The 22,873-nt window shown below is 41.8% G+C and overlaps 2 protein-coding genes across 2 annotated transcripts; one reads left to right on the forward strand and one right to left on the reverse strand.

Annotated features, from left to right (window-relative positions):
• Nucleotides 1-211: 211 nt before the first annotated feature.
• Nucleotides 212-5,326, forward strand: capza1b (capping actin protein of muscle Z-line subunit alpha 1b). The gene is made up of 10 exons (XM_067592398.1): nucleotides 212-356; nucleotides 1,991-2,054; nucleotides 2,197-2,248; nucleotides 2,479-2,542; nucleotides 2,634-2,840; nucleotides 2,926-3,005; nucleotides 3,200-3,278; nucleotides 3,358-3,429; nucleotides 3,574-3,636; nucleotides 3,757-5,326. The coding sequence occupies exons 1-10, from the start codon at nucleotides 318-320 to the stop codon at nucleotides 3,895-3,897; spliced, it is 861 nt and encodes a 286-aa protein (XP_067448499.1). The 5' UTR covers nucleotides 212-317; the 3' UTR covers nucleotides 3,898-5,326.
• On the reverse strand, nucleotides 4,901-22,106 carry LOC137184588 (CTTNBP2 N-terminal-like protein). Its single transcript, XM_067592395.1, has 5 exons — nucleotides 21,973-22,106; nucleotides 18,709-18,816; nucleotides 9,723-9,974; nucleotides 9,133-9,240; nucleotides 4,901-7,934 (listed from the first exon to the last, which is right to left on the reverse strand). Exons 1-5 carry the CDS (start codon nucleotides 21,976-21,978, stop codon nucleotides 6,642-6,644), a joined length of 1,767 nt encoding a protein of 588 aa, XP_067448496.1. The 5' UTR covers nucleotides 21,979-22,106; the 3' UTR covers nucleotides 4,901-6,641.
• Nucleotides 22,107-22,873: the final 767 nt, after the last annotated feature.

Genomic DNA, 22,873 nt, shown 5'->3' on the forward strand with positions numbered 1-22,873 from the left:
GGAACTCATTTTTCCGATTATTCCGACATTACATGAATAACACATTACGCCTATGCTTTTATTTTGTAGAACAATCTCCTGCGCAACGCCCAACAGGAAGCACAGGACAAAACAAACAGGACAAAAAACCTTTTAACGCCCCCTAGTATTTGGGCTATTTTAGATTGTGCTGATGTACAATTGTTGAAACATCAGAGTGTGGTGTTTTGTGGTTAAGCACAGTAAGACATATTTTGACGAGACACAAGTTACAACCGCCGCGCTCGCGCTGGTCCTGTCAGTCAGCTGCGGGGTGGGTGGGGTCACAAAGAGCCAAGATGGCTGACTTTGAGGAGCCGCTGTCAGATGAAGAGAAGGTCTGAAGACAATTTCATTCTTTGCTAAACACACTTTTGTCTTATTGGTGGAGCGCTACCACTGTTATATGTTGTCGCGATTTAACGGTTAAATTTCGAGAAGAATAATGGCATTATTAGGTCACGCATCGAAAAGATAAACTTGTGTTTTTCAAGCTACCATTAGCTAACCATTTAGCCAATGCTAGTTGAGGCTTATAACGCTGCTAGATGGGTTGAACACTGGATACTCTTACTTCATAACTTTTTAATAGTTGTCCTTAAATTTATTTTAACAGAAGCACTTCCCAAAAGTTGTGCTGCAATGTTAGTTTGCTGTAAATGCTGCGGTGTTACACAGTATTCTTCTCCTACAGCTAACATTAGCAGCTAACGTTACTTTGCTTTTGGATTTCTGGGTCAAACAGATTCAGTTGCAGCTCGAATACTTGTTGGCCTCACATGACTTGAGATCAGGATATGGGTGTCTACAGTTTAGATGGAGCCTGATAGTGACACCCTCCGTAATACCAGTGGCAGTGGACACATTACTCAAATTATTATGATTGTCAAACTTTGCATAGTCTTGTCTGCAAGGGAAGGTTATTAAATGTTCCGTGTACCTTATATGACCCAACAGGGCGGTTTCAAAGCTAGAAACAACGGTGGCCACATACTCTTCATAACATGAAGAGACATTTTAAGGTTACAGGTCTATTGAACGAAAACATTGGAGACAAGATGATGTCATGGTTTTACAGGCATGACACATAGTCGAGGTAGCCGTTCCTAACTCAGTGTCCAATCTGTATTCATTAAATATGCTCTTCAGGCATGTTTTAAGTATATAAAAATACTTTGCTTAGAATAATAATTTATGTCTTCTGAGGTTTTTCCACAAAAAATGTAATTATCTACTTCTACTACATAGACATTGAAATTCTGTCTACACTTTCTTCCTCATTTTAAAATCCAGAATACATGAATAAGCAAATTGTTAATTTTGAAAGTGTTGGACACCAGGCATCAAGTTTCCGCATTGCACTTGTATGAGTTTAATTTGGACCCTTATTGTCTTTTCAGTTATTTTAGTTAGTTATTAGTTGCAATGTCATAAAGTCCTACTCGTACATACACTACCCTCCACTCAAAAATGCGTTTTGCTTATTGTTCCTTCACTTTAATGTTTTGAGTTTGACACATTCATCTGCTGAAGAGTGTGAGGTGTCTCTGGACTCACTTTAAATCTTAGTTTAAGACGTGTGCCTAGGAGGGTGATTTATGACATCATAAAACTAGTTTGGAGCCAGTTGTGGTCCAGTATGCAACTTCTTTAAACTGAGATTTAAGGTGAGCACAGAGAAAATTTCTCCCCTCAGCAGATGAAGGTTAAAACAACCTTCTTCTTCTAAACTTATTTTTGAGTGGAAGGGGGCTTTAAACAGTTGAGTGGTACCCTTAAATTAGCAAATCTTTACATTTTTGATGATAGACATGTTGAAGATTGAGTATAGATTTGCTTTTCTCATTGAAAAGTGAAAATCTTACTAATTATAGCTAAATACTGGTCTGTAGTGTCCTTTGTACTGATTGTATAGCAAGTCATATTATCATGATGACTGAATTAACTGATCACATTTAACATGCTTCCATAGGTCCGCATAGCAGCCAACTTTGTGACTCACGCCCCTCCAGGAGAGTTCAACGAAGTCTTCAATGGTAAGAAACAGCTGTTTGTGGAAAGATGCCTGTGATAATTGTACAGTATTTAATATGGTATTTTATTCTTATGATAGTAATACTTAATTGTTTTGTCTCTTAAGAGTACTATGAAACCAGTGGTTTCTTTTTGTCTTGCTAGATGTGCGGCTTCTTCTCAACAATGACAACCTCCTCAGGGAGGGGGCATCACAGTAAGTAACACTCAACTATGACAAACATCAGAATACTCCTAAGTTACACAGTTCAACACCCCTTAACCTCTATTTAGTGGGATATATTTGCAGATTGAGGTTTATTTATTATTATTAGATGAGGGCAGTGAGTAATATTGACATGGTCAGTGTTAATCATTTGTTGAAAGAATTTTTGGTGTCATGTTATGAATGCCTACTGTACCTTTGTGTCCATCTTATTCATCCAGCTCCTTTGCTCAGTACAACATGGATCAGTTTACTCCTGCCAAACTAGAAGGCTACGATGAGCCGGCAAGTTTCTTCCTCACATTTTCCTTGTTTATTCCAGAAGAGTAGTGTCAGAGCCAGACCTTTTTCAATCTTTAATTTCCCTACTTAATAGGTCCTGATTACAGAGCATGGTGACTTGGGTCAGGGACGTTTCCTGGACCCCCGCAACCGTCTCTCATTCCGCTTCGACCACCTAAGGAAAGAGGTGAGCGACGTGCAGCCATATGAAGGAGAGACAGCCCTGAAAGGCTGGAGAGATGCCTGCGATACTGTCCTTAGTGCCTACGTCAAAGAGCACTACCCTACTGGAGTCTGCACGGTGAGCTTCGCAAAAGGTTGTTAGAAAATAATAATCTAAGCAATAAAGATTACATTTTACTCACACATGCGTTTGTGTGTTGCAGGTATATGGGAAAACAGTTGACGGTCAGCAAACTATTATAGCCTGCATTGAGGGACATCAGTTTCAACCCAAAAACTTCTGGTATAGTGTCCTTCCTGCAAACAGCTGTTCATAAGCTTATCTTAATATACAATATGTATCTCTGATAGGATACATTACTAATATTTAAAATATCACAAAGGAAATTGATGAACATTTTTCTCTCAGTTCCATAATGGTTCCTAATGCTGCCGTCTGATTATAATGCAGGGTTTCTTCTCATTTCCCTAACACAGGAATGGTCGCTGTAGGTCAGAGTGGAAGCTTACCATTGGCCAGTCCACTGCTCAGGTGGTGGGAGTGTTGAAAATCCAGGTGAGTTAAAGTCAATGTGCATGAACGATAAATAAGTCAAAGAGGAAAACGCAAGCTAATTTAGATTCACTGTCTCCAGGTACACTATTATGAAGATGGGAATGTGCAGCTGGTTAGCCATAAGGAGGTAGAAGAATCAATACCAGTAAATGTAAGTAAAAAAATGTATGCATGAGCACAATAGTGCAGTTTTCAGCATGGTTTAAACTTTATGTTACATACTGTTAGACTGGTTGTGTCAGCTCCTGGTATGTACTAAGGAGGTGACTGATTTTTTTGTGTGTTCTTGAAACAGAATGAAAGCCAGACAGCCAAGGAATTTGTTGACATTATCGAGAATGCTGAAAATGACTACCAGGTAAGATACCTTTTTATTGACCATACATTTCATTTTTTTATGTTCAAGATAACAGGTGAAACATTTTGAAAGAAGAACATTTTAAAATATTTATTTGTTTCCCTACACTTTTGCCCTCAGACTGCAATCAGTGAGAACTACCAGACCATGTCTGACACCACCTTTAAAGCCCTGCGTCGCCAGCTGCCTGTCACACGCACTAAGATCGATTGGAATAAGATCCTAAGTTACAAAATTGGCAAGGAGATGCAGAATGCCTAGTGGAAGGTCAGGGACTGACCAGGGAGATGCACACTCCACTGGGCCCACAACCCACCTATACATGCGCAAGGACTTACCAAAGCAAAACTATATCAGTATGGGGCAAGGAATTAATATTAAAAAAAAAGAAAAAAAAAGAAGCAAAACTGAAGATTTGCAGACTGCTAGGCACAGGTATCTGTCTGCTCTAAGGAAGCTGTGGTTATGAAGATAATCATGGTTTGGAGAAAGTGGTTTACTTCTGAATGTGTTGTGAAAGAGTTGTGTTGGGTCAGTGTGCAGGGCTGTGCTCAGGACTGCTACATTGAAGAAGTAAATCTTTCTTCGGCCATCCAAGAAATTACAGACCTTCATAAATTCAGATGTCAGAAGTTAAAATAACATTTTTTTTCTTTATCAAATTGATGCAACAAACTGTGATCATTATGTCAAAGTGGTGATCCCAGCACACAGGGACAGGAACCAGGACCGCACAAGGCAGCTGATGAGAGAAATTAAGCACACCGTTATATATCAGGGTTTGATTTTTGAACAGGGAGGTATGAATTTTGTGAACGTTTTTGTTTCATTAGAGGTCGTCATGTATGGTGGAATTGGAAATCAGGTGTATCGGTAACACTGACAGGAAAAATCAATAGCAGTCAACTGACATTTTAACTTGTCCCAACCTTATAGTATTACATAACTTAGATGGAATGCAGTTATATTACGATAATTAAATTGATAGTTTTTGCAGCTGTTAACATTTAGCAGTAGCATGATCCTTAGCATAGCTCTGTTCCTGCACTGTAGACCTGTATGTTTGTCTGTGTCTGTCAGGGCTGAGGGAATGTTTGTTTTTTTTTTGTTTGTGCTCCCCAGATGTATGTGTATCCACCCATGCAAGCTATGATGACTGAAATAAGATAAAGCGACTATTACGCTTCTGTATCTACAGTAAAATACATTCTGTTCTCTTTGGCATCACCACCTCCATTGCTGTACAGCTTTTCCTTGTGAAAGGAAACATACTCATATTAACCAAGATTTATTTGCCAAAATCTCTTTCCTATGGTAAAGAACTCCATCCTCCAACCCATGTATGCAAATTTCTATTTTAATACGTTGGTTTTTGTTGGAGTCTTAGAATATTGCACTCTTAACTGTAACAATATGTGTATTGGTCAATGCCAAGTGAACGCAAAGCAGTTGCCATGTAAGGCAAGATCGTATATATATATATATGTTACATGACTTCTGCAAGGCCACATCATACTGTCTGTGTTACATTACGTCTAAGCAGGCTGACTTTGGATCAGTTACTTGTTAGCTATACTATGTGCTGTGTTCAACCCTCACACTAAACTACAACTGTGTGCCGATCAGTTATACTGTAAAGTTCAAGACTGTACTGCCCCATTCTGTTGTACGAATAAATGGACTGAACATCTTGGCTAGATTGCTATTTTCATTTCATGCTGTCACATGGCCTAAAAGTCAAGATTCAGAGGATCACCTGTGGAAACTTTTAATAGAAAAGCTTTGACACACTGTAAGTTTTAAGGCTTGGGCAGTTTATTTAAAATAGCACTGGATGTTGCAGGTGTTCATGATATGAATATGGGAGGGAATCGCCCCTCACAGACAAACAGTAGTGTATAAATCAACTTATTTCAATTGATTGACTAAAATATGAGTTACTTTCATTTCTTTCTCGGTTTTGAAGCCAGGTAATTAGCCATCATTGAAAACAAAGAATCTGTTTAACACCTGTTAAGACGAGACACAGTACTATGTCAATTATTTGACAGATCTACAAACAGCAGTTACAGTAGCAAGAATCAAACATTTAGTCCCCATTATGTTCATGGACGGAATATCCCAAAGAGTTATGACATAAACATGACACATGGTCCATCTTGGTTTGGATGAAGCAGAAATTAACTGTCCCTGAATAAAAAATAAAATTGTAGACATACAATATCTTACAGTAATGTAGTGCAAAGTGTGCTCTCCCTTTTCAAGAACAAGATTCAGTGTACTCATGACAAGTGTAGTAGAAAAAAACAACACACATGCAAAAGCTGTGCATTCATAGACTTAAAAGAGAATCAAATGTGAATTCTTTAATCTATTTACAGTATAATATTGTTAAACTACCTAAGAAGGAATTAGAAAAACATTTAAACTACTCACTATTTTATTGTGGATTGGTGTCAGCTACACATTTGCTATGCTCTACTTTCATTATTTTCCTTATACTAAGTACATGGTTTTGAATCAGACTTAAGTTGCCTTTATTGCTCCCGGACTCTCAGTTTAAGCATTCAGAGGAAAGAAAAGGAGTGTTCTACTATGAAATCTTCACGTTATCATCTTAATGTTTCTTTTTCAAAACAAACAGATCTTTCGCTTGGTCTCTATAAAAAAATGTTTCTCAACACCCTTTACATAAGGTTGAAGCGGAAAACAGATAAATAGTTTCCTTCTAAAATTTCAAACTTTTTATATAAAGGAATAAAGACAGCAAACTTAATAGAAGTTCTCTAGTTCTTTTCCGATTGTTTCTCAGAATGTGGTGTAGAGGTAGGATTTGACAAACTCTTAAATGCATCTGTTTGAAACAGGCTAGCTTTGAAGTGTTTAGTTGGATCCTATACCACTGATAATGAGTGCTATGATGTGGGTTTAAGAGCTAGTAAATGAATATTACAGTAGCTGTTGATTTAGACCTGACTTATTTATCAGTTTGTATGACCTGGCTGTTAGCTGCTAGAAGATAAAACCAGGTCTGGCTCCTTGGCTCCCTCCTGGCCACTCTGCCCACAGTTCCCTGTCAGCTCTGGGAAGAGGCTGGTCCGTGCAGTGTGACTTGGGGAGCCTGGAGTCGGACTCATGCCTGGCCTCTTGGGAGGGATCGGAGGAGGATGGGTCTTCTCTGAGCGAGGAGTCAAGGGGGAGCGAATGCCCGGAGATAGAGGCCCTGAAGAAGGCGATCTCCCCCCAGTAGGAGACACTGCTATATTGCGGTAGTCTGTACCAAACGGAGAGCTGCTGATTGGCGCAAGCTTGACACCAGCCTGTTGGCTGGTGAACCGGGACAGCACCTGTGTTACCGTGTTGCGGGCCAGCTGCTTAGCTGTGCTGTTCTCTGGTGGAGGAGGGATGGAAGAGGTGGTGGGTGAGAGGTCCCTGGGGGAAAGAGGGCCGCCCTGATGTTGCTGCTCCAGCTCAGCCTGGGTCTGGAACTTGTGCCTGGCGGCCTGGAATCGCTGGTTGACTCCAGCCTGGTAGGAGGACTGATGGAAACCTGGGCTGCCGAGACGTTTGGCCAGAACAGGTGAGGAAATGGGGGAAGAGGAGAGGGAAGAGGAGGCTGTGCTGGAGGGAGAGGGAGGATGAGGGTGAGGATGGAGAGGAGAATGCAAAGCTGCTCCTCCCCCATTTTCCACCACCCCTATATTTTCTGCTCCTCTCCCTTCCTGTGTCAGTTCTGTCTCTTTGAGAATGTGATGGCCATTGACCTTTGACAGTGAGGTGGTTTTAGGAGTGGCAGTTATCTTTCCATCTGGCTCAGTCTGAACAGAGGTGGACACCACCATCATTTTGGAAGGCAACTCTTTCTCATCTGTCACAGCCTCCTTTACCTCTTCTTTACATCCTCCAGTTTCAGCTAACCTCTTACTCAGCTCCCCAATTTGTCTCTCAAGCTCCCTACTCCTTTCCTCCTCTTTGCTGATCCTGTCTTTCATCTGCTCTCGTTCTGTGTGAAACTCAGCCTGCTGCCTCTCAAAAATAGCCTCTAGCTGGGCTGCCCTCCTCTTTTCATCTTCAAGGATCCCCCGGAGCTTCTCCACAGTGCTGGTCTCCTCTTGGAGCAAAGCGTGGAGCTGGGAGACCTTCTGAGCCTCCTCCTGGGCCTGGCTGCTGGCTTTCTGGAGCTCCAGACTCAGAGTTGAAGAAAGCTGCTGCTGCTGGGAAAGTGACTCCTCTACCTGGCTCACCGCCTGAGCCTGTTCCTTCTCTAACCTCCGCACTGCTGCTCGCTCAACTTCCAGCTGGACAGAGAAGGTGAAAGATACAAGTCAGGCAAGGCAGCTTTTCCAAATTTGACCACAAGGAGGCAAAAGAACACTGCTTTGTTACATATGCAACACCTATACAACACAGGATGAGAAACATTCCCAGTTTTTAGGTATAATAAAATGTCTATATATTTTGCACTAAACCCATTAAAACTATACTACAATTGACTTGGTAGTAACTAACAGTGTCTTTTTGCATATGTTCAAATGGACATTATTTCTTTCTATTTGGATTTGGTTTAAAAGACACAAAGCTTATAAAAATTGAGCTCACTTGGACAATGGCTAACATCCTTTGTAGGATATCAATCCCTGTTTCTCTCCCAATTTTCTGGTCCCTATCCACACTCAATACTGTCTAATAAACTACATTTAAATCAGCAATTGTTCTTTTTTTTCCTCTTTTTTAAAGAATGATCTGCTCGCAAGGCATGTTTATTGAAACCTCAGTTAGCCATGAGGTCATAAGAGGGTGACTGTGCTGCTTAAAAAGCTTTGATGAGTAATAGAAGGAAATGGGAGGTGATGAAATACAATCATAGTGTGTGTGATTAGTGTACAAAAAACAACAGAGGCAGGAAAGGCTGAGGAAGACTGAGAGACACTCAGGAACCCTGTCTTACATAAGGCCCCTATGCAAAGTTTGTACAGTGCCCGATGGTGTGCTCGCGGTGTGTGTGTGTGCGCGAGCTGACCTTACATTAGACATGGACATCCATTATCTCAGGTTTCCTGAGGCCATAAAGCCCCATGACTGCTGGACAACTAAACAATGGCCTCTTCCTCCTCTGTTTCCTATGAAACAGCCCTGTGCTTGTGCATAGCAGTGCCTGTGTGTGTGTGTGTGTGCATCTGTACTTTAACAGGCAAAGCCCTCTCCACCCTACAGAGTTACACAATGGAGCTCCACTGATGCTTTCCTGCTCAGTCGCTGGGTTTTAAATCACAGCTACCAGTATAAAGAGCACACTGTGCAGAGAAGCAGAGGAGAGGGAAATAAGAGAAGTGGAAGTAAAAAAAAAAATCTCTTCCACCTGATGTGCTCATCTATCAGCAAGTAGAACTGTGAGCACTGCTTTTGCTGAGACAAACATAAACACATAGAAATACATAAACACACAGTACGACAGCATAGCAAATACACTGTCTGCTTTTTGTGTGTCAGTCACACCTGCTGCAAGAGTTTGTCTCTTTCTGTCTGCAGCATGAAGGCGAAATCGTCACTCTGCGCGGAGTCCTGGGCACGCCGTCGTTTCTCCTCCTCTAGATCAGCTATCATCTGTCAAACGAACAGACAAATAAAACGATTAGATGACACGTCATGCAGACAGGTGTGTTGTTGCAGGATTCGGCACATGAATTTGACATAACACCTTTTTTTTTTCTTATAAGAGGGTTCCTAGCCCACCAGTATTGCCTTGGGTTGGCTGTTTAAGACTCACATGAACTCTCAGACCTTGAGCTCTGCTGTGATAAAGCTTCATATCACCCCTCTAAGCCCTGGGTGCGGCTTCTGTCTGCCTCACCCCAAAGCCAGTTTTACAGCGGCTGAAGCATGGAGACAAATACCTACACGCACATATTCACACACACACACACACACACAACAAGCCTATTGTATAAGTGTAAGCCCCAGTGTTACTTCCTGAGTGGCTGCAGAATTGTCCCCACACGCAATCTGAAATGCAGACGGGGTGAGCTGAGGCTGAATGTGTGAGAGTGTCTATTCATGACTGTGTATGAGCATGCATTGACTCTTACCCTCCTGTGTCTGTTCTCAGCAGCCGCCAACTGTCCCATCATCCTCTCCTGCATCCTCTTGCAATGAGCCATGACCAGTTTAAGCACAGCCAGAGGGTTTGGGCCCACCGCCCGGCCCTGCAGGTGTGTGTGAGTTTGGGTGAGTGTGCTTTGGCGCTCCTCTGGTTCGCTGTCTCGTTGCAGGGCCAGAAATGGATCGCTGAGGTCATACTGGCCGTAGCGCTCCTGGACGAAAGCATCTCTGTGCTGAGCCTAGAAGATACACACAAACAGATATTGTTTTGTTCCGTTAACTTGTACTTATATGCCAAATGATACCAAATGATGAACACATATATACATTCACATGTGTAGCTAAAACCCAGTGATAACAAGGAAAGCAGAGGTGTTAGATGTGTCCCTGTGGGCTGAACATGTTCAGTCCTGACTGAGCAGAAAAAATGAACAGTGTGTATGTCAGTGCATGGATTTGATAGGATGAGATCTTTTTTTCAGCACAGGAAAAAAATGCATAAAGAAGATAAAATGAGGCCTCACTGCCCGTGCCAAGAAAAACACATATCAGCACAGTAACTCATCACAAACACACTGTATGTAAGCACAGACACACACACTTTAGCGCGTCATGCAGAAGAGAAGATTGACTTGTAGTGAATGACGTTAGGGATCCGTATCACCATCAAACATAGACTGGGGAGTGTGTGTGAGTGTGTGCAGGACATCTGCGTGCAGTGATGTTATTGTCAGGGTGAGCACAAGCAGATGGTCTTTCCCCTCAACCCAAACACAAAGAGGTGAGGCGCTGCTGTCCACCCCCACCAGGGGCAGATGTTAACTCCTCCCTGGGGATGCAGGGATGAAGGACGGGGCCATGAAATAAGACACACACACACATATACACACACACAGAGCTGTTTCTAATGAAGCAGTTCGATTATACCTCAACTAAAACAAAATAAGTGAATGAAAAGTGATTACACTAGTTAAATGGTTAAAATGAGATCCTGAGGGACAATTATCGCAGGCAGCTTAAGTGATTTCACTTTACCTCATACATTATTCAAGCTTGTTTGAGAGAAAGAGGCTGGGATGATATGAAATGAAGTGAAAGGTGATACGGCCTTGTCGACCTCGCTCCGGGTCACCCTGATATATCATCGGTAGGTCTTATTAACTGCGTGCGGTGACTAGGTTTGAGTTCTGGAGCCATGCGGGGTCAGCTGGCGGTGCTAGTGATGTAAGCACATGTCACAGAGTTCACTCCACGTGCCTTCGGGACACCCATCGCTGTCTCCCCATGCAGTCCTCATCAGACACCCCTTTCCTCAGGCCCCCGTCATCCCCCTGCCCAAACATGCATTGCACTGCATTCCTCTGCCGGTTCATCATCATTTCTCAGAAAATGCTTCTCTCTCTCTCTCTCTCTACTTCTGCCTTTCTGTTAGCCTCTTTTTCTCACATGCACCACTAGAATGCAGTAGTGCAAAACCACACACACACACACACTCACACACACCCTGAGGACATCAGTAAGGAGGCTGTATTTGAGGCTCTGTCTCCAGCTGAACAAAGAATGTGACCCTCAGTGAAGAGATTACAGGACTCGTACAAAGACACTGTCTCAATGCCTTCAGTCTCTTGCATTGTCTCCATGTCTGACCCAGTAGGCTTCAATGTGTGAGAGTGGGTACAAATGTGTGTGTCTCTGTTTCCCTTAGTAAGTGAATATAGATGTGTATGTGTGTGTAAGCCACTGTGTGTATGTTTACCTGTGGCGGTGTGCATGCTGTTTTTGTGCTGGGATTTGGAGTTAAGCTGTAAAGCTTCTTCATCTATCTGGAGACAGAATTGCAGCTTCCTGAGTTAAATAACTGTAATAACAGATCATTAAGGGACGGACTTAGATTGGATTGTGTGTGTGTGTGTGTGTGTGTGTGTGTGTGTGTGTGTGTGTGTGTGTGTTAGTGTGTAGCAGTTTTAGCCTATAGGGTCTGGTCTCTCTTGGTTTTCTCGGGATAGTTCTGATCATAATGACAGAGTGTGCTTTCCTTTATGAGAGGACACAACAAGCAAATTCCCCCTACTGCAAAGCTCTCATTTCTGCCCTACCACCGATGACAAATGCCTCCACAACTAAGCAGCAGCAAGGAATAAATGATATGCTCTCAATTTCCTTTTTGGTCCACTGTCTCATAATCATTAAATATGTTTTTGGATTTGCATCAAGCATGTAAGAATCCCTGTACAATTTCATGCAACGGTTTAGCTTCTAAAACGGGTGTACTACATTTGTGACTTTTTCAATTACAGTTTCATTCAACAGCCTGTATCCTATAATGCCTTCCTGCAGCTGTAACAAGGTGTGAAAGACAACCTGATGCTTTTCACCTGTACCAATTCTCTGTCAGCCAGTTACCTACAGCCTCGGGGCACAATCATGCCCTTGTGTGAGCTGAAAAGAGCCAGGGAGTCTTGTTTCCTTAATAAGCCCCAGTAAAGACGGTCACACAATGAAACCAGCAGCTGGCATGTACAACATTACAGCTCTGAATGGTGTCGGGTGCATATCTCCTGTTACAAATGTACAGTTAAGCCTTTAATATGACTCCTAAATAATACTGTGATAGAAGGAAAGAGAAATGTAATTGCTATAAAAATCAGGATGAGTGGATATGCATGTGAGTATCTGTTATTTGTGTGCATCTGTGAGCATGCAGCTGGCGTACATTTGCCCTGTGTGTGTGCACCATGCTGCATATGGTTCTTAGCATAACCAACTGTTTCCAAGGTAACATCTGAAGTCCAGAAGCTTTGCAGTGGGGGTTATGGGAAAAGTATGCATTCCTGGTGAATTAGTCCGCTCTTTGGTGGAACAGTTAGACACACAGAGACAATAGGACAGCAGGACTGGACCTGTCAAATATGAAAAGCCTCTTTCATGGAACTTAAACTTAAGGAGTCCCTATGCAAGTGTCTTCACAACAAGAAGGCAATGGGATGCTCCAACTTTTGGTTATTTCAAAACAAATAAGTTGTTTTAATTCAGAATTGTGATTATTAACCTGCAGTGCATGAAAAGCACAATGCACGGTGTATTTGTTTGTCTGAGAGTAGAAAATCAGATATGCTTAATATGATTCATGTTAAGCAAAGAACAAGGAGTAGAAAAGAGGACAGTAGGTCAGCTGCGGACCCTCTAGTGTTTTCCTAGATGATGACTTTTGTGATGCAGTTTTTTCTCCCGAGGAGTGGACAGATTCTGCTCTACTAAATAGTGGAGAATGAAATGAACCACTTGTCAGCTGTGTTGAATAACAGGCCTTGGCAGGTCAGAGGTATCAATCCACTGGCAGTCAAATTTAATTTAGCAGAGTTGGTGAGGCTGCTAACTCAAACAGACACAAAGGGCCCTGACCCACTTTGTTGGTGCTGGTCAGTAGAGCTCAATGCAAAACCTACATTAGCAACAATCTGCTGGGGGAAACTCATAGCAAATGAGAAATGGTAAAGTGAGAAAATATCCTCAACGTTCAAATTAATCATTTAATCTCTTGTATTAAGATAAGCACTACACACCTATTGTGCCTTAACTGCACTATGAAGTTCTCTAAGGTACTAGTTATGAAAAATCACAAGAAATAATAACATACCCAACAGTATGTACTGTAGTTTTGATGAAGACTTAAAAAAGAGTTTGGTGTTTTACTCCCCTTGGGTGCTGGGGACAAATGACAAGCTAAGTAGCAAGCTAAGGACAGCATATCATTAGCTACACAACACTTTGACAGGAAAGTGTCTGTAGTATTGATTTGGGAAAACCAAATAGCAAATGTAACTACTTAAAGCTGCATTCATTGATTTTTGGCCACTAGAGGGAAAAAAACAACAACGGTACAACAAGCTGACATGACCTGACATATTATCACCCCATAAAGTCGTTATGGACAATGTGTTAGCAAACAATTGGCTGCTTACACGTCCAGCAGACACAGGACAATTTTAGGATTTATTTAGAGGTTGTGTTTCAGGCTACATGACAAATGTAAGTTCCATATTCACTTCTCTTTTAACTCTGTTTTAGTCGCTACCGAAACCTGTGAAACACAGCATATCTAGCTGAGCTTGCTAGATTTTCAACTTTCACCAGCTACATAGTCACTAATTTTGACCACAGGTTTGTGCAGAGCAATTAGCATATATCATGGAGTTTTGGGTTATCAGAGGTTTTTTTTTTGTTTTGTTTTACTGAACCAGCTGCCTTCCGACATCGGGCACAGGGTCGGTTAGCAGTGAGCAATTAGCTAAAAGAGGCTGAAAGAGAAGCTCTGTAGTGCTAGAGAGTTGGGTGATGATTCATGATGATTTTCACATTAATCATTTTAGAAAATACTGATTTAGTGGAGCCTTAAGTCCTGACATCTCTTTGGATAAAAATGCACTCCCATGAACTAAGATCTCCACGATGAGAACATTTGTCCTGTGGGTCCTAAACTGACCAGCTGTACTGTTGCATAGTAGCTGGGCCTCCATCAACGGTTACTGTGAACTCACTGACATTGCACAGAATGTCCTCTGTGGTTAATCGTTATGGGAAATGAAAAACTGGTGAATATTGGCCATTTGCATATATTTTGTATCATTTATGTCATTGCATGCTTTGTTTAAAGGGAAACAAATACATTAAAAACTGGCAGTGAAATACTGTCCAGGAACTTCACTACAGTAAAAGCAAAAAATGGGGTTTACATTATATGTTCAAAGCAAACCGTATCAGTCTTAAAAAGTCATTTAGTGGCACGTTCAGACGGTTCAGAGAACACAGAAGTGTGAAATGGAATAAGACACTCAAAAATAGACACACACACACATTTTTGTACTAAAAAGTACTTTTTTCACAGATTTACTATAATAAGCACATAGTGGGCCCAAATGTAATAGCTAAGGTGCAAAACTGTTCCAAATTCAGCCTAACCGAATGCTATGTTTACTTCAGTCAGATAAGGTAACAATGGTTAGTTTGCCCAGATGGTGCAGAGGAAAAGGCCCCACTAAGCGTCACAGAAACCAGCATTCAAGCCCCTGCAGCAGCTTGTCCCCTTCAAACACTATATTGGCAGTGTGGGAAGCTGGTGAGGGATGATGCCACTGTTACAAGGTAGTGGAAAGGTAGTACACTGATTTACTCAATATTGGTTATAACATTATTTATGAGGTAACAGTAATGTACAAACTGCGAGGGTACAAAAATAGACTTAACGGATAATTCACTTGTGTAGGGTACCCGCCCCAGTGGCATGCTTTTGTTCTCCTAAAGAAAGAACAAAGAGAGAGAAAGAGAGATGAGATTTTAAGTGTATGCTTTCTGAAGTGTAAGCTAAGGTGTGTGTTTAAGGCTTAAGCCATATCCTCCACACCTCCCACCCACACACTAACCACAGATGGCACTGAGATAACTGGGGAGACGCCAAATAAAATAACTTCCAAGTAATGTTTAACTGCCTCAAATGTTATCATCAGTGGTTAGTGATGAATGCGGAAAGCAGGTGCTCTCACCCTTTGGACAGGCAATGCTTTTGGAAAGGCATAACACGTCATTAGGTGCAACAAGGAAGTGCTCCAGTATTTCTTCTAACTGCAGAGTCAAAAATTAAACTACTTGGGCAATTAATTGTCCAAGCAAGTGAGTTTATTACTGTTATAGATATGACCATTTATTTTATAGTCGAGTTTATGGATTAGAGAGACTGCCATAAAAAGGCATCCTACAGAAAACATTACCCGGATGCATCCTTATTGTGAATTGTGTGTGTGATGTGCTGTATGTATGTGTGTGTATTTTGTGCAATAAGAGCAAGAAAGTTACATTAGATGCTTTGATGTCATCTGAGCAATTTCAGGTCAGGGAGCTTTACTCTCGTAGGCCTCAGGCTCAGGCTGTTGATATGAAAGCACTTCACTAACATCATAGAACAGCGTTACATTAGGTATTATCTTATTTTTAAGGCTACCCTCTGTGTTGTTTCTGCAAAAACCTCTTTTTATATCTTATTTTTCACCTACTAGTCTTGACAACATGTCCAAATTGGGCAGTGATTTTTGTAGAGCAACAGAATATACAATCTTATCTAAACAGTACACTCTAGCCAGGCTCTATTGTTTATGGAGTTAGGAAAACACATCACCCTGCAAAAATAGACAAAGCATTTTAGGATTACAGGATATGACATAATATGAAAAACAAAACAAGTCCTGCAGAGATTGACCGCAACATTTTAACCACACAAACCTGATGGGGTGGGTAAACAAAAACAGTTAAATGCATTTCCAAATAACATTAATTGTTTCCCAGCTACAGGTACTCGTGACCACAAAGCCTTTTTGTGTCAAAGTCCAAAACAAGTTGAAGCGGTCCCTTGGTGCAGACGGCACATATTCCTATGGGGTTTGTTTGAATGTTGTAAGTTTGTTTTCCACTGTGTTCACTTTTTTTTTTTTTTTTAACTAAGGACAGACTCAAGAGCTCCCTCATTGAGTATTTCAAAGTGCAGGAGCTGTAGTCAAGGCTCTGGCCAACGTCTACTTTCATTTCTTTAACCGGCATTCCTTTAAGCTGAGAACTGGCTCTATTCTATTTATTACTGACAGAGAGAAAATAATAATAGCTTTACTTTCCTTATACAGTACATATTGACAATCATCAACTCAACAGATATGCCACTCCTGTTGGAATGCAGGACCTGTTTCTGGTGTCATGTTCTCAGGAATGTTTTCTCTGGTAAAACTGTTGCTATCTGTGTCCTTGGCGCACAAGAACAGCACAATCGAGAATCTGTAGAGACAAGTCCCGTAGGTGACTCCATTTTTTATGAGTAAGCAAACGCTGAGACAGTTCCAAGTTTTCAGGAGTTTCAAAGGTGAAAGAAGGGTTAAAAAGCGCCTCAGTGCGGTTGTCCCGAGCAATCTGGAGGCATCCCAAGTACTTGCTGCTGAGAGGGGAAAATATTTAAAGTTGGAAAAGAGTGGAGAGGATTTGAGGACCTCTTTGCCTTTCATCCTCACATGCAATTATACATTATTGGCACACAGTGAGTTTGGTTAACGCGGCATGTTGACTGACAACACTAGGAGGAGAACTCCAACTGCACAATAATATTGTTATACACACTATAGTTTGTGGCATATTAAAATCAGTGGAAAATGAAAAGCAGCCAAGATGGAGAAAGACAGACAGTGCACGATTTGGCCTCCTGGATGCACATTAACTTGTTCTCACCCCCTGACACTCCCTTCTGCAGCCACATGTCTACACACAATCAGCCCTAACATCGACCAGTCAGTAAAAATGGTGTACAGGCCCCCAGTGGAAACAAGGGAAGTCAGTGATTTGTGCCTACAACTCTATACAGTACATCCTCTCCACAATAAACACTGCAGCCTCTAACTGGCCCACCAGGGACCAACGGAGTGTGTGTGAGTGGGCAAATAGGACACGGGTCATGGTCAAACATGAAAGACCCCCCGTAATGTGGCTGTGTGTGAGGAAGAGAGAGAGGGAGGAAAGGAAGGGGCTGGAAAAAAAGCAGTATAGCTAGAGATACGGAAAGAGGAATAAGTACAGACAGCCAGGCGACTGTACCTTCGTCCTGAGGGGATGACTGTGAGTGCGCGTTGAGTTTCAGGTCAAACCCTGTATGCATCAGATCTGGACAAATGCCTTTTAAGATGCATCTGAGCTGGTGTGGTTGGAACAGCTTCCCTTCAGGCCCCAGCGCTAGAATCCTCTCATTATTACAACCTCGCTTGCCTTCTAGATAAACTCCACTATCAAGGCTTAAATATTGAAACACAAGACAGTCATGCCAGCTACATGTCCTCATTATAACCCCAATCCCTATTTCGGACAATGAATCAAGCATTCAGGGTCTAAGCAGCTTCATCCAAGCATGGAGCAGCTGCTGCAGCCATGAGTGTGAAAAGCAATCAGGGACACAGAGAGAGCCAATCAGAGTAGGCTCAAACACTACAAAGCATTGTAGCTGAAGGAAAGCTATGCTCTTTCACTGGAAAGAAAAAGCGGAGGAACTGAGGATTAATGGAACAACTGAGCAAGCTTGAGTAAGAAATAGTCTTCAAACGCCTCTGACAAGGTTGTTGCTGAGTGATGTCTGAGCAGCTGTTCGCAGTGTGAAGCTGGGTGATCCACGTCGTACCTCAAAACTTTCAGAGATCTTCCGAGTTCCTGTGTTCACATATGAAGCATAGTGTGACTCTAAATGCGTGTCTGACTGCCATGAAGGACTGCCTTCATAGTCTGTGTTTAGGCTTTCAAACACAGTTGGATACGGCTAATATGCCAAAGCCAAACAACTCTTACAAAGGTTTGAAGTATGTAGCCGAGTCAAAGTACTAAACAGAAACCACAGTCCTCCTCCTTGGTTGAGGGCAAATTTTGTTTCTGGCAGTTTTGGGGAGTTTCCCAGATTTAAACAAATGTGAGCACAAATAGTCACTCAAGACACATTTGAGTTACCATGAACTGCAAGTGAACTAGATCTAGATATAATTTGGACATATCTAAGTCTGAATAGCTCTTGAATGGAAAACAAGTGAAAAAGAGACTTGTCTGACTAGCAATATGCTGATGCTCTGGTGGAATAAAGGTCCTGGGAAACCAGAATGGCTCCTGTGCCATTGTCTTTACTAGCTCTGTTTCCGCAGTTTCCTGTTTACACATCCCCTCCCAGTTGGCTGACATTCTTTTTGGGGGTGTAATGCTGAAACAGGTTAATTTTAGCACCTAAGGACATCTTCAATGAAGACGGACAGTCACAGAGTGTTTTGTTTAATTTAAGGATGGCTATAATATATATTGTTTTCAAGCTATAATTTTGCATGTTTGCTCCTAAATATATGTGAGGTGTCCTGCAGTGTGTATGACACAGTCTGTGGAGGGATTAGTGTGTGTCGCCTGTAATGGCTAACTCACCCTCAGGGCGTGTATGACGACATCCTGGGCTTCCAGCTCTCCCTCCAAAATACTGAGGAGAGTCAGCAGCTCTGCTCTGCTCAGAGCCTCCACATTCATCTTCTCCTCCTGAACAGAAAGACAAAAAGACACACAGAGAGAGAGAGAGAGAGATTGGTTTAGATTAATACTGTATGATACCGCCTTGTCAAACCTGGTGTCATTACAAAAAGGAGTAACTGAATATAAAATGAATCACAGTGATCTGCAGAGTTAAGAAATAAAACTGCTTCTCAATATTACACACGGTGGTTTGTCTGAGTGCATTTTTCAGTGAGAGCACAGAGCTGATATAGGATGAGACTTGGGGTCCCATCTGTGGCCTCAATGGGCTATGCTCGGGGTTATAAACAGGAAGTCATTAGCATGTCTGCATGTTAAGTTGCTGAGGGACTGTCGTCTGCTTTATTCAGTCCCAAATGCCCACTGCGAAGGTTCAGTGTACTCCGAATCACAAGACTATTGTGCGAATGTGATTGTTTGAAACATCTTAGCCATTCCACTCTGTATCCTGTGAGTCATCAGCCTAGTCTATTCTAGTCATCGGGGCCAGACATAAACACACCTCACACAGCTGACATCATGCTTAAAATTGAGAATAAGACAAAATACACAATCTCAGAGTTGACTTCATCTTTTAAATAAAGGGTGAAGTCACTTTCAGATTATGATCAGTGCTTTATAATAGTGCGGCTGCTCCTCAGGGTGTTAATTGTGTGTTTGACAGAGTATGTGCAAGCTGGCAAGTCAGATAACAGAGGCTACAATGATCAGCCTGTCTCTCTCTTACACCTCAAATGGGTCTCACACTCACACTCTATGAATAAGTTAACAGACGATAAATAAGAAAGCTCGATGCAGGACGCCCTTGTATGAAAATAGCGACCTGTGGGCCAAATCCGGAGTAAAAAGCAACAATATTTGGCCCCTTGATGAAAGCTTAAGTTTAAACCTTCATAGTTTTATGTCAAAATTTTCACAAATCTATTGTAGATAACAAAATAAATACAAGGCTTGTGTAAATCCCAATGAACCTTGTTACTAATACTGCCCCTGCACGTAGAGAGGCATTAAAACCAAGTTGCACCATGCTATTTGAACAGAGCATGGAGCCAAAATTAAATTATTTAACCTACCCCAAATTAAATTTTAATGTGTGAATTCTAAATTCTGTTTTATTTCCACAACTTAAGCCCATTTGACCATAGCAGATGTGTTATCACAAACACAAATATGTGGCAGCCTAACAGAAATTCTAAGGCAACAACAACCACAGATTTTGAATCAACCATATATAAAGGAGACCACTGTTTATCATGGGTGGATAACCAGTAAAGTACATCTCTAGTCTGGAAGTGCAACACAGAGACGTATATTTGCGTATGAGTCATTTTAGCCAAATTAAAATCAGCTGTAACTCTGTTAGCCCTCACATAAAATCCACCCTCAGATACAATCATGTTATAAATCAAGTTTATTCTTAAATAAATTAAAAGAAATAAACAAAACATGTCGGCCTCTGTTTCTACTATGCCGGGTAATGGAAATCCCTGAAAACCTACTTGCTGACCCCTGGTTTACTACATGCAGAGGGAGTCAATGTCTTATTAAGGTGTTGGGAACTTGGGCCAACACATTTTACTAGAACAACTTCAATGTTCCTCAGATTCTACAAGTCTCTATAATTCCAGTAGAGTGGTGCACACCATTCCTCTGAAATATATTCCCTCATTTGGTGTCTTGATGATGGTGGAGAGTGCTGGCCACCATGTCTGCCAGATGTGCGTTCAACTGGGTTGCTGACTGTGAAGGGCACAGCATATGATTCTTATCATAGGTTTTTTCCTTTAATCTGTATAAGTGAAAGCAACTGTTCTTACAGTATATTCACTTTACACAAACGTCTCCTCACCTCCTCACTGCCGGTGAACGTTGTATATCCAGAGTACTGTTTACTATCAGGCTAAAGTATCCCAGAAGATTCACTGTCTCTCCAAAATTCCTCATTCATTCTGTGGCTCACCATGCTTTCACAGCACAGCAACAAAGTGTGAATCAGTATTTATTTACTGGCTACTAACTTGACATTTATTGCGAGGGTGGTTTCCAGTCCTGTCCGCCCACAAACACACAAACACACAAACACACACACACACACACACACACACACATACACTGCCATTTGTTAGTTTAGATATTAGTGTGTGTTTGAGCTGCCTGCTGTCAATGTAGGCCGAACTCTCTGTGTCACTCGATATCTGTAGATCAGCTTCCATGAAAAATCATTCCAACATTCCAGGGATGCCCACACCATGGGAGTCGACACTCAAGAGTAAATCCCTAAGCTCCACTCTATAGCCTTCAAGGTTTCAAGTGGCAGTGTTGCAGTTTAGCTTTGTGAGCACTGGCACATATCTTTATGTGACAATGGTCAACTCAAGTCATAGTCATGCAAATCAGAAAAAGTTAAAACAGCAGCATATAACACCCCCCCCCCCCAAAAAAATGCCCGTGTGTCACACTGCTTCTGTGTGTTCACCTGCTTCAGTGCATTTAGAAACTGTTCTGCTTTCTTAATACGGTCTCAGGTAGCAAACAAAAGTCTGGGTTAAACTGTATTGTACTAGCTGAGAAGCCAGGAAGGATCTGTGCTGTGATCAATGTGCAGAACGGACTGCTCAGTGTGTTCAAAGCAATACATGATTGCTGTGGTTGCTCAGAAACAGCAGAGGATCCACCTGCCGTCCTAACCCTTTGTCTGACACAGGGGACTGTCATTATTTTTCATCTTGGCAACATTCACTTCAATTAAATGTCACAGACATCACAAAAAAACATCAAAATAGCTATTATGTATATAGATTGCCTGGAGTGATAATGGCATAATCAATACTGCATCAATATCACTCTAGTGCTCACACCCATTAGCCTGAAAATGAACTCAACACAAACCTGAATCACAGCAATTTGTTACTCTTATCTACTATCTAAAGAACACTTTTGGATTATTAGCATTATTATAATACTACATAGTTTGTGGATTTAAGTTTCACTTAACCAGAAATGACAAAGCCCCACACAGTACGAGCAAAATACCAGATTTGGTCAGAGACCTGTCTAAGGACTTTTGCATTTTGCTTTCTTACTAAAAAACCCGATTAAATTAGAGGTAGACTTTCTGAAAGCCAGAAGTAAATATTCCCGCAACCCTCCGTGTAAACATACCTTCATGCGCTCTGTTCTGGCCGCATTAATGTTCTGCTAATCCCAAAAATGTGGCCCCTCGACAGCATGAATCAAAGCAGCCCACTGTCACAGGCGCTCCTGCTCTGAGACGACTGTGAACAGGAGACGTTCAATGACGACGCCGCCAGCCAATCAAAGAGGCGTAGTGCAGCGATCTGACCAATGACCGCCAGGTTTGTCGCTAGGGGGCGGGGATAAAGGCGTTCCCGGGTCCGTGTGATAAACCTCTTTGTTTCGGACGTCCAGTGTGGACTCCCGCACGGTGTCTCAGTGTGAGTCCTGTGAGCTTACTGCAGATTCGGCCAAATGGCGCAATATAAGTGCATGTTTACCACATCTGATGGGCAGTTTTAAGTGTACGAATACCCTCCGACTATGAATTGTGTCTTCTAGGAGCCTTAATAAAAATATAAATTTAAAATTGATTGTAAATGTTGCTCCTGCACAGACAATTCTTAAACTTATTTCAAAAACTCGTAGAACAGGTTATATCTGAAATCACCCTTAAAAGTGACGCATCATGGGTAAGAGCCTGTCTCACATGGTGTTTCAACTCCCCTTAATGGCCAAATGGCAGCATCACAACCGTGCCCTGAGCTCCGCATGCCTACCAGTAGCTGATAATCAGATCTAGGCGTTTGAGCATGCGCATTTGAAACCATTACATGATTTGAGCGTGCTCTGACAATTTAATGTGCCTCAACTGATCGGATATTGCAGCTCATGTGGGTCAGTCAAATCCCTCTGTCTAATTTAGTGGATAATACATTTTATGTAAAGTGGGATCTATGATGCATTCATAAATTAGGGTAGGGGGGAAATGCTTTATGAACACTCCATTTGTGTGTCAGTAATATTACTCATTTGCCACAGAGATAGG

Source organism: Thunnus thynnus, chromosome 6 (genome assembly GCF_963924715.1).
Source record: "Thunnus thynnus chromosome 6, fThuThy2.1, whole genome shotgun sequence".
NCBI lineage: Eukaryota > Metazoa > Chordata > Actinopteri > Scombriformes > Scombridae > Thunnus > Thunnus thynnus.